Source organism: Salvelinus alpinus, chromosome 26 (assembly GCF_045679555.1).
Source record: "Salvelinus alpinus chromosome 26, SLU_Salpinus.1, whole genome shotgun sequence".
Classification (NCBI taxonomy): domain Eukaryota; kingdom Metazoa; phylum Chordata; class Actinopteri; order Salmoniformes; family Salmonidae; genus Salvelinus; species Salvelinus alpinus.
The window spans coordinates 26,674,016-26,693,364 of record NC_092111.1 but is presented as its reverse complement, the minus strand read 5'-3'; the positions used below and the strand labels follow the sequence as shown (position 1 = coordinate 26,693,364).

The 19,349-nt window shown below is 43.6% G+C and overlaps 1 protein-coding gene across 4 annotated transcripts in view; it reads right to left on the bottom strand.

The window, feature by feature from the left end:
- The window catches only part of LOC139555080 (rho family-interacting cell polarization regulator 2-like), a 97,235-nt gene that overhangs the window by 43,091 nt on the left and 34,795 nt on the right, over positions 1 to 19,349 (bottom strand). For all 4 annotated transcript variants that reach the window (XM_071368548.1, XM_071368551.1, XM_071368549.1 and 1 more), the window contains exons 2-6: positions 3,207 to 3,327; positions 1,540 to 1,695; positions 1,144 to 1,222; positions 442 to 465; positions 99 to 152 (exon numbers count right to left, since the gene is read on the bottom strand). In XM_071368548.1, coding sequence (XP_071224649.1) covers positions 99 to 152; positions 442 to 465; positions 1,144 to 1,222; positions 1,540 to 1,695; positions 3,207 to 3,327 — 434 coding nt within the window. The remainder of the gene's footprint in view (positions 1 to 98; positions 153 to 441; positions 466 to 1,143; positions 1,223 to 1,539; positions 1,696 to 3,206; positions 3,328 to 19,349) is intronic.

Sequence of the window (19,349 nt, the reverse complement as noted above, 5' to 3'; positions counted from 1 at the left end):
CACAAACCCAGTTTGAAGCCCCACAGATTGGGCTACAGCAGAATCTATCCAAAGCAGTAAAGTAACACAATATGCTCTGCTATTATGTAAATACCTACCTTGCTCATATGAAACTCCAACCGCCTCATATACCTCTCGATGGTTTTGATTTGCTGCAGACAGAAATAGAACAAGCTAGAGTTACATTGTGTTGTTGACAAGAGAAGATACTGTAAGTAAAATGGTGCATCCACGCCTTTAAGCTGTGACAGTAGTTAAAACAGAGGGTAACATGTTAGATGATCAAACATGTCACACTTTCAACCGAGAGCAGACTCATTTATGGTAATCTAATCCCCCTCTCTCTTTTCCTGGCAGAAAAATGATTCACACACACATCAAAGATCCATCCTCACTCAGGCAGACTGGTTAGGCCTGGTGCCTTCCACACAACTCACTCACCTTGTCAAGATCGTACAGGACTCCCTGGGGGAAAACACACACAGTAGATAGTGTTACTACTGCACAGCATATGAAGGAGCAGCTCACAACTATGCCATTAATGCAAAGCAGACTACAGTTGTCTGACAACAAAAGGAATATGAATTATTTTAAAACCGCTTCCTCCCATTGAGAGAAGCTGTCTTTGGTTAGAGGAGCAGCAATGTGTTTGCTGTCTGACTAGCGTAGTAGCTACTAGCTACAGAACTAGATGAGAGGGAGCTTAATCGCTCATTAGCACATGTGAGATGTCATGGAGAAGAAATAACATCATTAACAAATTGATTATTAGGCCAATTAGAATGAGAAGACGTGTAGCTAGCTACATTAGCAGTGTTACTCAACCCAGTCCACTGGGACCATCAGCCGTTTCACATATTTGATCTAACCCCAACACTGTAGCACACTTGATTCAAATAATCAAGGGCTTGATGATTAGTAGACTAGTTAAATCAGGTGTGCTAGTGTTGGGATAGAGCCAATAAGTGAAATGACAGGTTGGTCCCTGAGAACTGGGTTGAGAAGCACTACACTACAACAAGGGTATAGGGCATAGGGTCTCGGTGTTGATTTAGGACTGAGCCTACACTACAGTGGTGATGATGATGAGCTCACATCCTGTCTCACATCCTGTCTCACATCCTGTCTCACATCCTGTCTCACCAGTCTGGAGTTCCTCTTCATGTCCTTCATCAGAGAGGTGAGTTTATCCAGCTCAGTCTGGTATACCTCCAGATACTCACTGAGGGAGATAGAGGACGGGAGACATAGAGAAGGAGGGGGAGAGAGAGGGAGGAGGGAAGAGGAGAGGGAAGGTGGAAGGAGGGATGGAGAAAGAGGGGGAAAGGGAGAAGAGGGAAGGAGAGGGGTGGAGGGAGAGGGAGGAAGAAGAGAGGAGTGGAGAGAGGGGAAGAAGAAAGTTGTAGGGAGGGATGGAGGGGGGAGAGAGAGGCCACAGCTTACAATAAAGCTCTCACATATCACCAGGTTATCATATGGGTCGTGTGTGTGTGCGTGCATGCCGTTTCTGTATGTGCACGTGTGCATGTCTGTACTCACTCCAGGCCTTGTTTGAGGGCCCCGTACACCTCCTCCACCCTCTTGGGCTGGGGCACTCTGGAGCCGCTGCTGGCCTTGTGCCCTGACAGATGGGGCTTCTTAGGTTTGGACGTGGGCTTCTTCTGCACCGCAGAGTTCCCCATGAACGAGTTACACCTGGACACACACACAATTTGAAGGTTTTCTTTGGGTCCTCAACAGAAATGGTCACAAAGGTGGTCTTTCGGAGGTCAATACAGCAATTTTGACTCCTCAGTTCACAATACATAAGAGTTACGTACTGTAGTTTCTTCTTCATAAAACAGCTCAGAACTCACACACCTCACACACCAGAGACAATTTCATCACCTAGTGACAGTCCCCAAGGTAACCCCGCCCCAGTATAGTAGGCGGAGGGATATGAACTGTACTGGGGTCAGGGCTAGTTCAAGGCAACCCCGCCCCAGTATAGTAGGCGGAGGGATATGAACTGTACTGGGGTCAGGGGCTAGTTCAAGGCAACCCCACCCCAGTGTAGTAGGCGGAGGGATATGAACTGTACTGGGGTCAGGGCTAGTTCAAGGCAACCCCGCCCCAGTATAGTATGCAGAGGGATATGAACTGTACTGGGGTCAGGGGTTAGTTCAAGGCAACCCCACCCCAGTGTAGTAGGCGGAGGGATATGAACTGTACTGGGGTCAGGGCTAGTTCAAGGCAACCCCGGCCAAGTATAATAGGCGGAGGGATATGAACTGTACTGGGGTCAGGGGTTAGTTCAAGGCAACCCCACCCCAGTGTAGTAGGCGGAGGAATATGAACTGTACTGGGGTCAGGGGCTAGCCAAAGCAGTCTTATGCTGGAGTGCACTAACTGCTCTGGTGGCGATGTGTGACATGCACATTAGAAATGCTCTTTATAATATTTCCAACCCTAGAGTGATGGAAAGCGTTCTTCTGGTTTTAATTAACTAGTGTATGTAGTGTAGATATTATAGACCCGTATCACTACACTGACAAATATCCACTTCCTTGTATAGAGCAGAATTATGGGGACACAGTGACAGCAGATTTCACTTCTTGCTCGACAAGTCAGATCAGGCCACGTACTGCTGCCTGCCACAAATCTAGGCCAGCGTGCAGAATGAGTTGCCATGGGGTCACGCTAGCTAGCTTTATGCTACGTTCAGCCTAGCAGCAGTTCTTTAATAGGCAGACATATAGGCACATACACACGCTCATTATCCGAAGGAGATGACCACACATGACAGTCGTCTATCAGTCGCTTAACGCTCATTCAACTGATTAATGTATAGCAATTACTACATTCCCAGTCAGAGGAGGGTATCTTTCACTGCTTCACTGAAGAAGACTGAGGTCTCAGAGTTTGGTCTATCCACAGGGGGTCCTTGAGAAGACTCTTGAGACCATAGGCTTACTGGTAAAATGCACATGAGAGGGTACTTCAGGGGTACTCCGGGCAGAGCAAAATTCTGTTGGTGGTACAGTAAGCAAAAAAGGTAAGGACCCACTGCTTTATGGAGTAGGATAAAGTTGCGCTTAGGCAATGATCTACGGTCAGTTTAGCATTTGTCCCACTAACAGCTAGGGTTAGAATTGGGTACGGCATATTAATCCTAGATCTGTGCCTAGAAAGCCTTCAGGCCAACTTCCACCTCTCTATTCCCTTACCGCGAGCGTCTCTCCTGCAGCGTGCTGAAGCCGGCGAAGGACTGGCTCCGGATGATCCCATTGGGTCCCCCGGGGGAGTGGGTTCCAGCCGCCATGATCTCTGGGACGCGGGACGACACTCCTGGAGAGAGAGAGGGAGGAAGAGAGAGGGAGATTGAGTTATATGAGCTACAGTAGTGAGCTACAGGAAACTATAACAGAGATAGATATACATGAGCAATACAGGGAAACTGGGATGACAGAGAGAGAGAGAGCTATTAGGAAATAGTATGTTATTAAACTCTACAGTGACGGGATAAGAGAGGGAGACCTGTATGGGCTACACAGTACGCAGGAAACTGTAATAAGCTTGGTATGTTGCAACTCTACAGTGACGATGAGAGACAGAAGACTTGTCGATACTGGCTCTGAATGTTGTTAGTCTGCATCTAAGCCTGAAGTCATCATCTATTTACTACACTGCAGATGGTGAACCATTCAACCCTGTGTAGTGTGTTGAGAAAATTGGAAAGGGAAAGGGGGATACCTAGTCAGTTGTACAACTGAATGCAATCAACTGAAATGTGTCTTTCGCATTTAACCCAACCCCTCTGAATCAGAGAGGTGCGGGGGGCCGCCTTAATCGACATCAGTATTGTACTATAATATGTCCTTGATCAGTAAGAAGTCTACTTTCATTGTGCTCCCGACTCCTCCAAGAGTGGCTACTTACACCAAGTATACCAAACATTAAGAACAGCATCCTAATATTGAGTAGCTTTCACCTGGATTCACCTGGTCAGTCTATCTTTTGGAAACAGCAGGTGTTCTTAATGTTTTGTACACTCAGTGTATTTTCAGTGTTGTTCTTCCTTGCTCGCACATTTCTAATCATCATTGATGGAACATCAAACCAGGGATAGGCTGGGATTCTACTAGACAATACTGCTGATGTACTCTGGATTACTTCAAAAGATATCTAGGCTATTTCTATATTTAGCCAACCTGAGCTGTCAGAGACTTGTAACACAGTCGAGAAGACCATTTGACAGAGACATTAAAATGAGCTTCCTAGAAACATGTCTAGAAACAGAAACACAGGAGAGAAGAGTGGACGCACATAGCACACAGATAATTAGTGATGGGGAGAAAAATAGATACGTTACATATCATGATATTATTGTCCTACATAGTATAGGCTACCAGCTAAACTCATATTATGAGATATGAGAATAATGTGAAGTGATTTCTACAGTAAAAGGTTGTAATCCTAACCGTCACTAGGGTAGGCTTTCCTTGGGTGAGTTGCGGCACCTCGCCACTCGTGACTCCCTCCAGTCAATGGAAGCGTATAGGGGAGCCTTCAACCTGCAGACCCCAGCAACATGACACCATGCCTGGTTCCCAGCACTGAGAGACGTGACAGTGACAAAGGCCAGGGCCAGGGGATAGGCCCACACAAAGGCCCTGCACCATGCCGTGCACGGGCCTGGGGAAAGACTAGATGTTGTTTTGCTGTGGAGGGACAATAGGACAGGTCTGATATGGCCTCAGCTATTTATAGAGCCCATTTCAACACCACTCACTCACTGTGAAGCTGGGTCCTATTAAAAAAGAATGCTGGTCTAGGATCAGGTCCCCCTTGTCTATATAATCCTATTCATTATGATGGAAAAGGAAAAAAGTATCCTAGATCAGCATTCCTACTCTGAGACGCTTTGTGAATACAGGCACTGATGTGCAGCAGACTAGAACACTGGTACACAGGTCAATTAGGTCTATGTGCAAAAGAGGCTGGGTATGACCACTCAAATATTCAAAGAAACTATTGTGATTTTAGAATTCTATCTGGTTGGTATTGATGGCACTTTTTTTCAATGATTTGATGTCTTACAAGAACCCAAACTGTTTGACCAGAGACTGACCCACTGTAGACAACACCAGGAGAGATGTTGAGATAAGGAAAAACACAGTTTGTCTATTTGAAGGTACAAATGAGGGTCTAAAGTGAGAATCGATAGGAGCTGGAGCTAGAGATTATGGACTGAATCTTTGCAATTCCCTTTAGTCCTCCATTTCCACACAACACTGGAAAATGGCTAAAAATGCATCATCATATCATTTGCTAGCTTGATGGTAAATAGCGTGCTATTCACTGTGGCTCACTCTGCTTTCTGAAAGCCTTGCTCTTGGAGAGACAACAGCTGAGAGGAGGCTGGGAGAATTGACAAAACCTTCTTCATCATGTTTAGAGTTCTGACTGAGATTTCTAAAAGCCTTGTAAAAGTCGCTTTTGAACACACTTGTAAAAGTCATGCTTTTGAACACACTTGAAAAGTCTAGAAAATCCTGCTGAGATTGGCGGAGATTCAGGCCGGAACAAAAATGAAAAGATTGGTTTCAGCTTCAATTTGTTGGATCTTCTCAACATTGGAATCACTTCCTTTGATACCACTTCCATCCAACTCCACATCTTGCCAAATGGCAAAGTCAAGAATGAGACAACAGAGCCTCCGGCCAACTCAAGAGGCAGGAATATACAGCGTGGTAAGCATGTTAGGGTACTCTAAGGACTGCCAACATTGAGAACTGGAGGGCAGAACTGTCAGAAGTATCTTATCAAGCCAAACACTTCTATAACTCGGTCATAACATCCTGAATACATTAACTCTTCTATTCTACAGATGCTCTATTCTCTATTTTCCATCTACAGGTTTAAAACTAATATGAGAGAGAAACTAGAGAAAAATACACCACCACCCACTGACTAAATCAACTAGCATCTTTTCAGTTCAGTTTTAACATCAACCTGGAGAGAGAATCTGGAATGAACGGTATGCCAGTCATCCATCCACATTCATGTCAAGGCACGTCTTTCACACCCAGTAAACATCACTACTCGCCTCAAAAACAAACTACAGTCGTGGCCAAAAGTTTTGAGAATGACACAAAAATTAATTTGCACAAAGTCTGCTGCCTCAGTTTGTATGATGGCAATTTGCATATACTCCAGAATGTTATGAAGAGTGATCAGATGAATTGCAATTAATTGCAAAGTCCCTCTTTGCCATGCAAATGTTCTGAATCCCCCAAAAACATTTCCACTGCATTTCAGCCCTGCCACAAAAGGACCAGCTGACATCATGTCAGTGATTCTCTTGTTAACACAGGTGTGAGTGTTGACGAGGACAAGGCTGGAGATCACTCTGTCATGCTGATTGAGTTCGAATAACCACCCAAAGCTTCAAAAAGGAGGGTGGTGCTTGGAATCATTGTTCCTCCTCTGTCAACCATGGATACCTGCAAGGAAACATGTGACATCATCATTGCTTTGCACAAAAGGGGATTCACAGGCAAGGATATTGCTGCCAGTAAGATTGCACCTAAATCAACCATTTATTGGATCATCAAGAACTTCAAGGAGAGCGGTTCAATTGTTGTGAAGAAGGCTTCAGGGCGCCCAAGAAAGTCCAGCAAGCGCCAGGACCGTCTCCTAAAGTTGATTCAGCTGCGGGATCGGGGCACCACCAGTACAGAGCTTGCTCAGGAATGGCAGCAGGCAGGTGTGAGTGCATCTGCATGCACAGTGAGGCGAAGACCTTTGGAGGATGGCCTGGTGTCAAGAAGGGCAGCAAAGAAGCCACTTCTCTCCAGGAAAAACATCAGGGACAGACTGATATTTTGCAAAAAGTACAGGGATTGGACTGCTGAGGACTGGGGTAAAGTAATTTTCTCTGATGAATCCTCTTTCTGATTGTTTGGGGCATCCGGAAAAAAGCTTGTCCGGAGAAGACAAGGTGAGCACTACCATCAGTCCTGTGTCATGCCAACAGTAAAGCATCCTGAGACCGTTCATGTGTGGGGTTGCTTCTCAGCCAAGGGAGTGGGCTCACTCACAATTTTGCCGAAGAACACAACCATGAATAAAGAACGGTACCAACACATCCTCCGAGAGCAACTTCTCCCAACCATCCAGGAACAGTTTGGTGACGAACAATGCCTTTTCCAGGATGATGGAGCACCTTGCCATAAGGCAAAAGTGATAACTAAGTGGCTCGGGGAACAAAACATCAATATTTTGGGTCCATGGCCAGGAAACTCCCCAGACCTTAATCCCATTGAGAACTTGTGGTCAATCCTCAAGTGCCGGGTGGACAAACAAAACCCCACAAATTCTGACAAACTCCAAGCATTGATTATGCAAGAATGGGCTGCCATCAGTCAGGATGTGGCCCAGAAGTTAATTGACAGCATGCCAGGGCGGATTGCAGAGGTCTTGAAAAAGAAGTGTCAACACTGCAAATATTGACTCTGCATCAACTTCATGTAATTGTCAATAAAAGCCTTTGACACTTATGAAATGCTTGTAATTATCCTTCAGTATTCCATAGTAACATCTAAAGACACTGAAGCAGCAAACTTTGTGGAAATTAATATTTGTGTCATTCTCAAAACTTTTGGCCACGACTGTACACAACAAACTATGAGTTTCAGGTCAGGCGAAATGTAGACTAATCAAAAAAACATCCCCTCACAGCAGGAAGATAAACATTCATTAGCTCAACCAGTGAGTCAACCCCCTCTCTCTCTCACAGCCCAACGTCACCCCTCTGTCCCATCTCTCTCTCTCACAGCCCAACGTCACCCCTCTGTCCCATCTTCCCTCCAATAGAGAGCCTTTTATACAATACAACACAGCGCTTCCTGAATCCTGATGCATTCTGGGACAGAGGCAGGGTGTCCCGGCTCAATGAGACTGCCAGTCAGTCAGACTATTGAAGCCTTCTCAGTCGCGCAACCCTGCATTCCCCCTGAGGAGGGGGACGTCAATGGGTTACAGGGGGGACGTCAAGGGGGGACAGGGGCCTCTCAGGCCGCACAAGCCTGATCAGTATGCTAACCAGCAGCCTGGCACAAATCCCAAGAGGACCATGCAACGGGAGGGGGTGCAGCAATGGGCTGATGCAATGAGTCAAGGAGGGCAGCACTAAGGGGCGTGAGCGAGGAGAGGGAGGAGGGAATGGGGGGTTGCTGGGGAAATTGGTAATTATCTTCCAGAAAGGTCTGTGTTTGATTCGTCAACCCTCCAGATCGAGGTGGATGGGTTAGGGAGGTGTGGATGTGTGTGTGTGTGTGTGTGTGTGTGTGTGTGTGTGTGTGTGTGTGTGTGTGTGTGTGTGTGTGTGTGTGTGTGTGTGTGTGTGTGTGTGTGTGTGTGTGTGTGTGTGTGTGTGTGTGTGTGTGTGTGTGTGTGTGTGTGTGTGTTGTTAGAAGCAGGACCCGGTGAGCCCAGGGCTGAGAACCACAGGCCAGGGTAATCGTCCAACAGCACCCGTGGGCCCAGGGCTGAGAACCACAGGCCAGGGTAATCGTCCAACAGCACCCGTGGGCCCAGGGCTGAGAACCACAGGCCAGGGTAATCGTCCAACAGCACCCGTGGGCCCAGGGCTGGCATCCTGAGAACCAGACACATCCCACACACAAACAACCCTCTCCCCTCCCTCTCTCCACACTCAGTCATCCATTCTGAGTAAAACAAAATCAGAACATCGTTCTCACCCATACCCCCTCTGAAGCACTAACAGACAAAAACAGACTCACTCGTTCACACAGTCCTCTTCCTTTTTAAGTCTAACCACAGCTCTCTCCTGAACAAATGGGTCCTCTTCACTCGGCCTCGCACAAAACGCACACTCAGTCATTAAAGCAGCCCCTCTTCATACCTTTGTCTCCCTTCCACAACCCATTAGGTAGGACTACAAACCTCCTGACTGCCAACGAGGCCGATCAGGGACACTGAAGCTATGTTTTGACCCTAAGTAATGTCCATTACCAGGCTCTCCCCAGCCAGTAAGCAATAGCCACTATGACCTCAGCCATCTTCCATGGTCACCCAGCCAACCAGGGTGCATTAGCTCACGGTCGATGTGAACCACATACAGACGAGTGGTGACCAAAGTCTCTCCCATGGTACAGCCCTGTAGGAAATGGCTAGTCAGGATAGTTTCGGGGATTATTATATGGATGGAAAAACGCGTTTTAATTCGCTGGCTTCCTGTGTCCTATTGACAGGTTGACCAATAAATGAGGCCCAAACTCCCATCCTATCCAATGTCATAAAATATAATTTATTTGCGCCTAGTATGCAAATATTTGAAAGGACACAAACACGCACACAAACAGCTCTTCAGCATACACCACTTGGCAGTCTCCAAATAAAACCTTTGAGAAATGGAACCTTGTACATCCAGTACCTGAACGTTTCAGAAGTGTTCTATTCATAGCTGGCTGCTATCTTTATCACCACAACATCAGAAAGTATCCGACACAGGGACAGACAGAGAATGGGAGAGCATGTAAATCCAAGGCTCTCACAGTGAAAAGGCACAATGGCGGTTTACTTCACAGCAGCTAGGCGAGGCAAAGCATTTTAAGTGCATTTTAGGTTTAGAGTTACAATTAGGGTTAGAATTAAGGTAAGGGGTTAGTGGTTAGGTTTAGTGTTACGGATTAAGGCTATGGTAAGGGTAAGGTTTAGAGAAAATAGGATTTTAAATGGAAATTTGTTTTTGGTCCCCATGAGGATAGAAAAACATAATGTGTGTGTGTACTGCTAGGTGCAGAAGAGACAATTATGTATTTCCTTTAGAACGCATTAGAGTGCCTAATACAGTTTCTAAGTGGTGGAGGAAGGGAGGGAGGAAGGGAAGAAAGCCCTGTGAAATTACAATAACATGCTGAGAGCTGTTAAAAATGCTACACTGCTTTTAAATGGGTCCATAAAAAAGGTTAATGTCATTACTTTCAGCTTACTTCCCATTTTAGTGTATTGAGCGTCTGAAACCCTCTAGCTAAATTATGAGCATGAAAGAAAGTTGACTATCTGTATTTGTGTTCAGACTATGATGACTGCTTTTAGACTAACATCTTATTGGCCTTTCCCTTTTCCCCAGAGGGCCAACACAGTACCAGTGTTTAAAAGCATAACGCCCAGATAAGTTCATGTTATTCCACCAAAAGTACATTTCCTCCAGCATATGTAGGTTCAAAGACCTTTATGGCAGGGCATACAGCATATGTAGGTTCAAAGACCTTTATGGCAGGGCATACAGCATATGTAGGTTCAAAGACCTTTATGGCAGGGCATACAGCATATGTAGGTTCAAAGACCTTTATGGCAGGGCATACAGCATATGTAGGTTCAAAGACCTTTATGGCAGGGCATACAGCATATGTAGGTTCAAAGACCTTTATGGCAGGGCATACAGCATATGTAGGTTCAAAGACCTTTATGGCAGGGCATACAGCATATGTAGGTTCAAAGACCTTTATGGCAGGGCATACAGCATATGTAGGTTCAAAGACCTTTATGGCAGGGCATACAGCATATGTAGGTTCAAAGACCTTTATGGCAGGGCATACAGCATATGTAGGTTCAAAGACCTTTATGGCAGGGCATACAGCATGTGTAGGTGTAAAGAACTTTATGGCAGGGCATACAAGCTGAAGTAGTAAATAATGTGGCAGACCAACTATAACGCGACTGACTGGAATCTACCATAAAAACAGAGACAATATGAGTCAGCTGTCATAGTTCAATCCCTAAACTGCCCCGGCGAAACGACAAACTGTCATTTTCAACATGAGTAATTAGGAAAAAGCCAACCCCCTACCCCAATACTCACTTACGATCTCACACAAACACATACAAAACAAGGAAACAGAGAGTGACTGTGGTGATTCAGCACACACCATGTCATGTGGCATACACACCATGTTATGTGACAGTGGTGATTCACAATTAGACCCAACCAAATCATGAGAAAATGAGAAAAAAAAAAATAATTTATCAAAAAACAGAGCACACGGAAATATTATTTGTCCCTAAACAGAGAGTACACAGTGGCAGAAAACCTGCAAACTGTGACTGACCCAAAACCCAAAATTAAGGAAAGCTTTTGACTATGTACAGACTCAGTGAATATAGCTTTGCTATTGAGAGAGGTCGCCGTAGGCAGACCTGGCTCTCAAGAGAAGACAGGCTATGTGCACAAAATTAGGTGGAAACTGAGCTGCACTTCCTAACCTCCTGCCAAATGTATGACCATATGAGAGACATATTTTCCTCAGATTGCTCAGACCCACAAAGAATTTGAAAACGAATCCAATTTTGATCAACTTCCACATGTATTAGGTGAAATACCACAGTGTGCCATTACAGCAGCAATATTTGTGACCTGTTGCCACATGAAAAGGGTAACCAGTGAAGAACAAACATCTTAAATAAACCCATATTTATGTTTACACTGTATATAGCCATAATATGACATTTGAAATGTGTCTATTCCTTTGAAACTTTTGTGAGTGTAATGTTTACTGTTCCTTTTATTTCACTTGCTTTGGCAATGTAAACATGTTTCCCATGACAATAAAGCCCTTTGAATTGATTCAGAACACACACCATGTCATGTGACAGTGGTAATTCAGCACACACATCATGTCATGTGACAGTGGTAATTCAGCACACACATCATGTCATGTGACAGTGGTAATTCAGCACACACACCATGTCATGTGACAGTGGTAATTCAGCACACACATCATGTCATGTGACAGTGGTAATTCAGCACACACACCATGTCATGTGACAGTGGTAATTCAGCACACACATCATGTCATGTGACAGTGGTAATTCAGCACACACACCATGTCATGTGACAGTGGTAATTCAGCACACACATCATGTCATGTGACAGTGGTAATTCAGCACACACACCATGTCATGTCAATAGTGCACCAACAGAAGGTCAAAACAATCAGTGGTAGGGGGTATGTATAATCATTACGTGCTGCTTATGAATGTGGTATGTATGGGATATGAATATATTGAGAAGTCCTTATATAGGTAACCTTCATGTATAGTATTGCTGCAGAGGGTTCACCCATGCACAGCTTCAAATGACACAGCATACTGATTTCTCTTCAAAGTGGTTAGTTACTCACATCAAGTCATGTGGATATTCTGATCTAACGCAGAGACACAACTATGTCATTTGGTATGACAAGCCAAGCTTTTATCAATATTGAGTGAATTCCTGTGGCCTAGACTGTGAGTGATGAGTTATACAATAGGGCAGGATGGATGGTAACTAACAGGAGTCAGCTGAGAATCAATTAAATAACATTATTCAATTGATTAATTTCAGATGCCTTTGACCACCTTCCTGTCCAAGGCCCTTCTACCCTGATTGCTCAGTTTGGCCGGGCGGCCAGCTCTGAATTTCTTTTGTGGAATTTCACATCTAAGGGAAGAGTAAACGGAATGTAGTTATTTAGGTGTGGGAATGCCACAGGGTGTGTGTTAGGCCAGCAGCAACCAAAGTCTGTGCAGTTGAACATGGATCACAAGTGAACATCACATGTGAGAGAGAGAGAGAAAGCGAAAATAGAACCAGGTTAAGGAGGTCAGAGGTCAAACTAACTAAACACCACAACCAACCTAGAGGATTACAGGATCCAGGCTGCATCACATCCGGCCGTGATTGGGAGTCCCATAGGGCGGCGCACAATTGGCCCAGTGTCATCCGGGTTTGGCCAGGGTAGGCCGTCATTGTAAATAAGAATTTGTTCTTAACTGACTTGCCTAGTTAAAAAAAAGGTTAAATAAAAAAATAAAAAATACTGTTTATAGAGACACACACACAGAGATTTGGATAACACTGGCCGTGTCTTAATACCCATACTAGCGTCCTAAATAGAAGGCCGTTTTAGTATGTGAAAATGTAAGTTTTACAGTATGTGACATTTCGAAAGTTCTATATGATTTAAATGCCCAGATGTCATACTACTTATGTCGGGCTTCTCATGTAGCATGAATGAATTGTAAACTTTCGGGAATTTCACACCCACAGTACATACAAACAAGATAAAAGGAGTGCTTTGAGATTTGAATGTTCTCTGAAACAAACATAACATTTATTGAAGATGGCACAGAGACGAGCAAAGAGTCTCCTGCAATGTTCAAATGTTAGTCCTTTTTTGTTGTCCTTAAAATGATCATGACTATTTAATCCTTAATCTTTGAAAACAGATTGATATTTGCAGCCTGCCATGCCTTTACTTTAGCTAAATAGCTAATATTAGCTACATGCTTTAGTAGGAATTGAAGTTAGCTGGATACCCGATAAGCTTGCAGTTGTCGAGCAACCTTTCCGGTTTATATACAGTTGAAGTAGGAAGTTTACATACACTTAAGTTTGGAGTCATTAAAACTCATTTTTCAACCACTCCACAAATTTCTTGTTCACAAACCATAGTTTTGGCAAGTCGGTTAGGACATCTACTTTGTGCATGACACAAGTCATTTTTCCAACAATTGTTTACAGACAGATTATTTCACTTATAATTCACTGTATTACAATTCCAGTGGGTCAGAGGTTTACATACACTAAATTGACTGTGCCTTTAAACAGCTTGGAAAATTCCAGAAAATTATGTCATGGCTTTAGAAGCTTCTGATAGGTTAATTGACATAATTGGTCAATTGTAGGTGTACCTGTGGATGTATTTCAAGGCCTACCTTCAAACTCAGTGCCTCTTTGATTGACATCATGGGAAAATCAAAAGAAATCAGCCAAGACCTCAGAAAAATTAAATTGTTTGTCAGAATAATAGTAGAGATAATGATTTATTTCAGATTTTATTTCTTTCATCACATTCCCAGTGGGTCAGAAGTTTACATACACTCAATTAGTATTTGGTAGCAAGACCTCAGAAAACAAATTGTAGACCTCCACAAGTCTGGTTCATCCTTGCGAGCAATTTCCAAACGCCTGAAGGTACCACGTTCATCTGTACAAACAATAGTACGCAAGTATAAACACCATGGGACCACGCAGCCGTCATTAACGCTCAGGAAGGAGACACATTCTGTCTCCTAGAGATGAACGTACTTTGGTGCGAAAGGTGCAAATCAATCCCAGAACAACAGCAAAGGACCTTGTGAAGATGCTGGAGGAAACAGGTACAAAAGTATCTATGTCCACAGCAAAACGAGTCCTATTTTGACATAACCTGAGAGGCCGCTCAGCAAGGAAGAAGCCATTGCTCCAAAACCGCCATAAAAAAGCCAGACTACGGTTTGCAACTGCACATGGGGACAAAGATCTTACTTTTTGGAGAAATGTCCTCTGGTCTGATGAAACAAAAATAGAACTGTTTGTCAATAATGACCATCGTTATGTTTGGAGGAAAAAGAGGGAGGCTTTCAAACCGAAGAACACCAACCCAACCGTGAAGCACGGGGGTGGCAGCATCATGTTGTGGGGGTGCTTTGCTGCAGGAGGGACTGGTGCACTTCCCAAAATAGATGACATCATGCGGAAGGAAAATGATGTGGGTATATTGAAGCAACATCTCAAGACCTCAGTCAGAAAGTTAAAGCTTGGTCGCAAATGGGTCTTCCAAATGGACAATGACCCCAAGCATTCTTCCAAAGTTGTGGCAAAATGGCTTAAGGAAAACAAAGTCAAGACATCAGTCAGGAACTGGCCATCACAAAGCCCTGACCTCAATCCGATAGAACATTTGTGGGCAAAACTGAAAAAGCGTGTGCGAGCAAGGAGGCCTACAAACCTGACTCTGTTACACCAGCTCTGTCAGGAGGAATGGGCCAAAATTCACCCAACTTATTGTGGGAAGCTTGTGGTAGCCAACCCGAAACGTTTGACCCAAGTTAAACAATTTAAAGGCAATGCTACCAAACACTAATTGAGTGTATATAAACTTCTGACCCACTGGGAATGTGATGAAAGAAATAAAAGCTAGAATAAATCATTCTCTCTACCTTTATTCTGACATTTCACATTCTTAAAATAAAGTGGTGATCCTAACTGACCTAAGACAGGGAATTTTTACTGGGATTAAATGTCAAGAATTGTGAAAAACTGAGTTTAAAAGTATTTGGCTAAGGTGTATGTAAACTTCCGACTTCAACTGTATGTGAATCTGTTGCAAAGTAGTACGCTATGGCCGTGGTATATTACATACTTTTTACTAAACTTTACGTCATAAATACTATGCAACAATAAGTACATACTATGCAGGCTAAGTATGTAGTACGCGAGTATGGATATTATGACACGGCCATTGAGATATCCTAACACTCTCTAACCATTATCAAACATGAAACCAGACTTGTAAAAATAAATGTAATTTAATTAATTTAACAGCCTACTTCAGGCAAGGAAGTGAAATGCCAACTGCTCAAATGTAAAAACTCAAATCAGATGCCCTAGACAGACAGTAATCTGGTGATCTGAATGTATAAAAGTCATACAACTCCCAATCCCAAATTTCCCTCTGTCCAATAAGGACGATGCCTATGACCTATAATCAGATTGGGGGACTAATCGCTATTCCATGACTTGTGTGGACATCAGCTTTCACAGCCACGGACATCAAGTTAGAGAGACTTATTCTCTAGGGCCCTGGTCAAAAGTAGTGCACTATATTGAGAAAAGGGTGCCATTTTAAACATAGCCTTTTTAGTTAGAAATCAAATCAAACACTGTGAACACTGTGAAAATGTCACTGGGTCAGTGAGACAACAGCCACTGTGACAAGAGTATTCATTATTAATATCCAATGAAACAATAACTGTGTCATACTCTCTCCCTCTGGACTTCAGTTCATCCAAAACGCCCTATCTCAACAGCTAGTTCAGATCACTGTCGCCACTACCACCAGGGAGAGAGAAATACTTTATTTTTTTGGCTTTAAAATAACCACTCACTGGGGCAGAAATAGCTGGCTTGATCCAGTTTGGATGGTCACCGCTTTGCTTTCCAGGTCTACCCTGGAAAGGTAGCCATGTTGGACTTGAGTCGAAGACAAAAACCGCTCTCCCACACGAAGCCATACATGTGGTCTGCTGTTTTGAGGCCGGTTTGTTGTACTGACAAATTCTCTAATATGGCGTTGGAGGAGGCTTATAGTAGAGAAATGAAAATTCTATTCTCTGGCAACAGCTCTGGTGGACATTCCTGCTGTCAGCATGCCATTTCCATGCTCCCTGGGAACTTGAGATATCTGTGACATTGTGTTGTGTGACAAAACTGCACATTTTAGAGTGGCCTTTATTGTGCCCAGCACAAGGTGCACCTGTGTAATGCATGATGTTTAATCAGCTTCTTGATATGCCACATCTGTCAGGTGGATGGATTATCTTGGCAAAGGAGAAATGCTCACTAACAGGAATGTAAACAAATTTGTGCACAAAATTTGGGATGTTTTATTTCAAATTATGAAACATGGGACTAACTTACTTTACATGTTGCGTTTATATTTTTGATCAGTGTATATATACGCCTCTATTATCTTTTCTTCATACTTTATATCTGGTTTCAGTCATTTAAGTTTACACTGAAAACGTTTTTGTTATATTAATTGTGGCGGCAACGATTTAGCAGCTGGCCGCTACTAAACGGATATAGGGGAAACACTGAAAGTACATGTGGTCTTAGTAGCCTGGTCATACTGTCAGTTCAACTGAATAGTTATCTTGGTGATTGTTCTCTCTTATTGCTGTAGGTGATATGGAGATACAGCAGCTACTGAGGTCATGGTGAATCTGCCCTCCACTATTTTCACAGCCACGACTGAACCCTTCTTAAGAACAGTTTGAACAGAATAAGAGAACAGTTTAGTAACACTGCAGGGAGAGAAAGAGACACAGTGGGAGAGAGAAAGACAAAAAGAAAAGATGCAATCTTGCAAAAAAGATCAACACTTAGGCCAACTAAATGTGCCCTTTCTGACCAAAAAAAGAGCATAAAGGGTTTGTTTTTTAAAAAAGAATCCTGAGATACTATTATGCAGTACGTATTTCCCTATTTCTACTACTAAGATGGTGATGAAAATGACTCGTCGATCCAAAGCTCAAAGCTCCATTATGTGACGTAAATGGAGCTTTACTGGATTGAACCGAATCACCAGCTGTTCACTTTAATACCACTAGTCATCACCACCCTGTAGTGAACCGCTCAGTATACCAGCCGCTGTAAACTTCCACTCCAGGCCACACACACACACAAGTTCACATGCAAACACACACAGACACATGCAAGCGCACATACCATGTACCATGCTTTGAAATGCTGGAAACTAACAGTGTTCACTATTCAAATTGGTAACCATGCTGAGGAGAAAGAAAGAAAGAACGAAAGAGAGAAAGGAGAGAAATAAAGGGGGAGCAAGTAAACAAGAGAATGGGTAGGTACAGTAGGTGATGAGACTAGGGGATATGATCAATCTGAGGAGGCTCTGGTCTCAGTGAGCTGGCTGTTCAGCTTCCTGCTGCTCAGATTAGGGATCATCCATGTGAACCCAATCACCTGCTGTTACAGCGCCTCAGGCTTCTACCCAGTCAGCTGTACAGGAAGAGCAGCAGCACATCTGGCTCCAGTCAGGAGAAATGACTTGCTGCTGGTATTAAATTATTAATGTGCCGATGCCACACATACGAAACAGCTATGATAATCACCCTGCACGTGACTTACTGTGGGGAGATAATGTATTTAAAATGACAGAGAGAGAAAGAGTACTTCCCTGCATGAAGAAGACTTATGAGTGAGGTGTTTTTGAGAAGGCAGGGAGTGAAGGGTTCCAGAAGCTTAAAAGTCAACATTAGCACTTTGGGTGACTTTGGTATGTCAGAGGGACCAGTGAAGAGTGAAACAACACAAAGAAGGCATTGAGTAGCCTAACAAACATGTGGTAGGGCTGTCCCCGACACAAAACAAAATATTGGTCTACCGAGAGTCGTCTGTTCTTTCGAACAATTGATTTTAAAACTTGTAGTTTTCCATATATAAAACACACCCTATGTGTTTTAATAAAATCAACTATATGCACTGAACCTGTCTGATGCTTTAAGCGCACTGTTTGATGAAATAATTAAGACACACAAATTAATCTAGAGGGAGTCTGACCGAAATTGATTTGATTGTGCCAGGCTGGGCTCAGACTTGCTGCCCTGTGTTAAAATAAATGACAGCAAGTGCCTGTGTGACTAGCACCCATTGTCTCGCACTCCTCCCTGCTGCCGCGACTACCAAAGAACATCAACAGTGTTTATCGTGTTGTCTGTGTTGCTGTGACATAATTACAGCCATTTCTGACTGAAAAGTTTGGTTACCGAAATCCTTAATTTGTTTAGGAAAAACATGACCTATTCCCTCAACTCTTGCTCTCTTTATGTGACACATGTATGCATCGAATGCAAGTGACCAATGGGTCCTGACCTATAGCCCATCATATTCACATCAATAAATTGATTATAACAAACTCTGACCACCATAACACGTGACAGCAAAATGGATGAGGACATGAAAAAGAAACTCGAAACAGATTAATGTTTACTGGTTGCTCAGGCGGCAAAGGGGAAGGCAGATGTGTGGAACATTTTGACTTAGTTGTGGAAACTACTAGATATCAAGAAAAAGAAGGAAGGTAAGGTGCAAGCGCTGCGTGCATATTATGTTTGACAAACAGGTGCTGTTAGATTACAATGTAATGTTTCTGACAATTTGGGACAGTGAAAACAACACTAAATACATTTTCAGTGTAATGAACACGAGGGAAGACAGAGAGTTGGTTTCAAGCGCAGGGCGCAGCAGGTGTTTATTGCAAAGGACCACAGGAGGAGACATGTAGCTGGGTCCAGGGACGGGCAGAAGGTCATACACAAGGGGTCCAAAAGGGCAACAGTACAGGCAGGGAAAAGGCTAGTAACATAGTCCGGGAGATCAGGCAATAGGTAGATAACAGGAAATCCGATAGGCTAAAATACAAGCAGGGAATAGGCAAAAGGCGTCGTTAGTGAGGCAGGCAAAAAACTCTCATACACAGGAGTAAATCACGGGAAAAACAGAGCTCTGAAAGACATGTGTCACAAAACAAACAATACCTCACAGTGATGGGGTGCAAAGAACTGAACTAAATAGTGTGTGGTAATGACATACAGGTTTGTGAACAGGTGATTAGAATTCGGGTGATTGGGATCTGGAGAGTGAACTGTGTTCAGGGGATCTAGGTGTTTGAGGGTGTGAGTTCGAAGCAGACGTTACAATCAGTAATACCAGAGAGGCTGTTCTAACAGAAAAA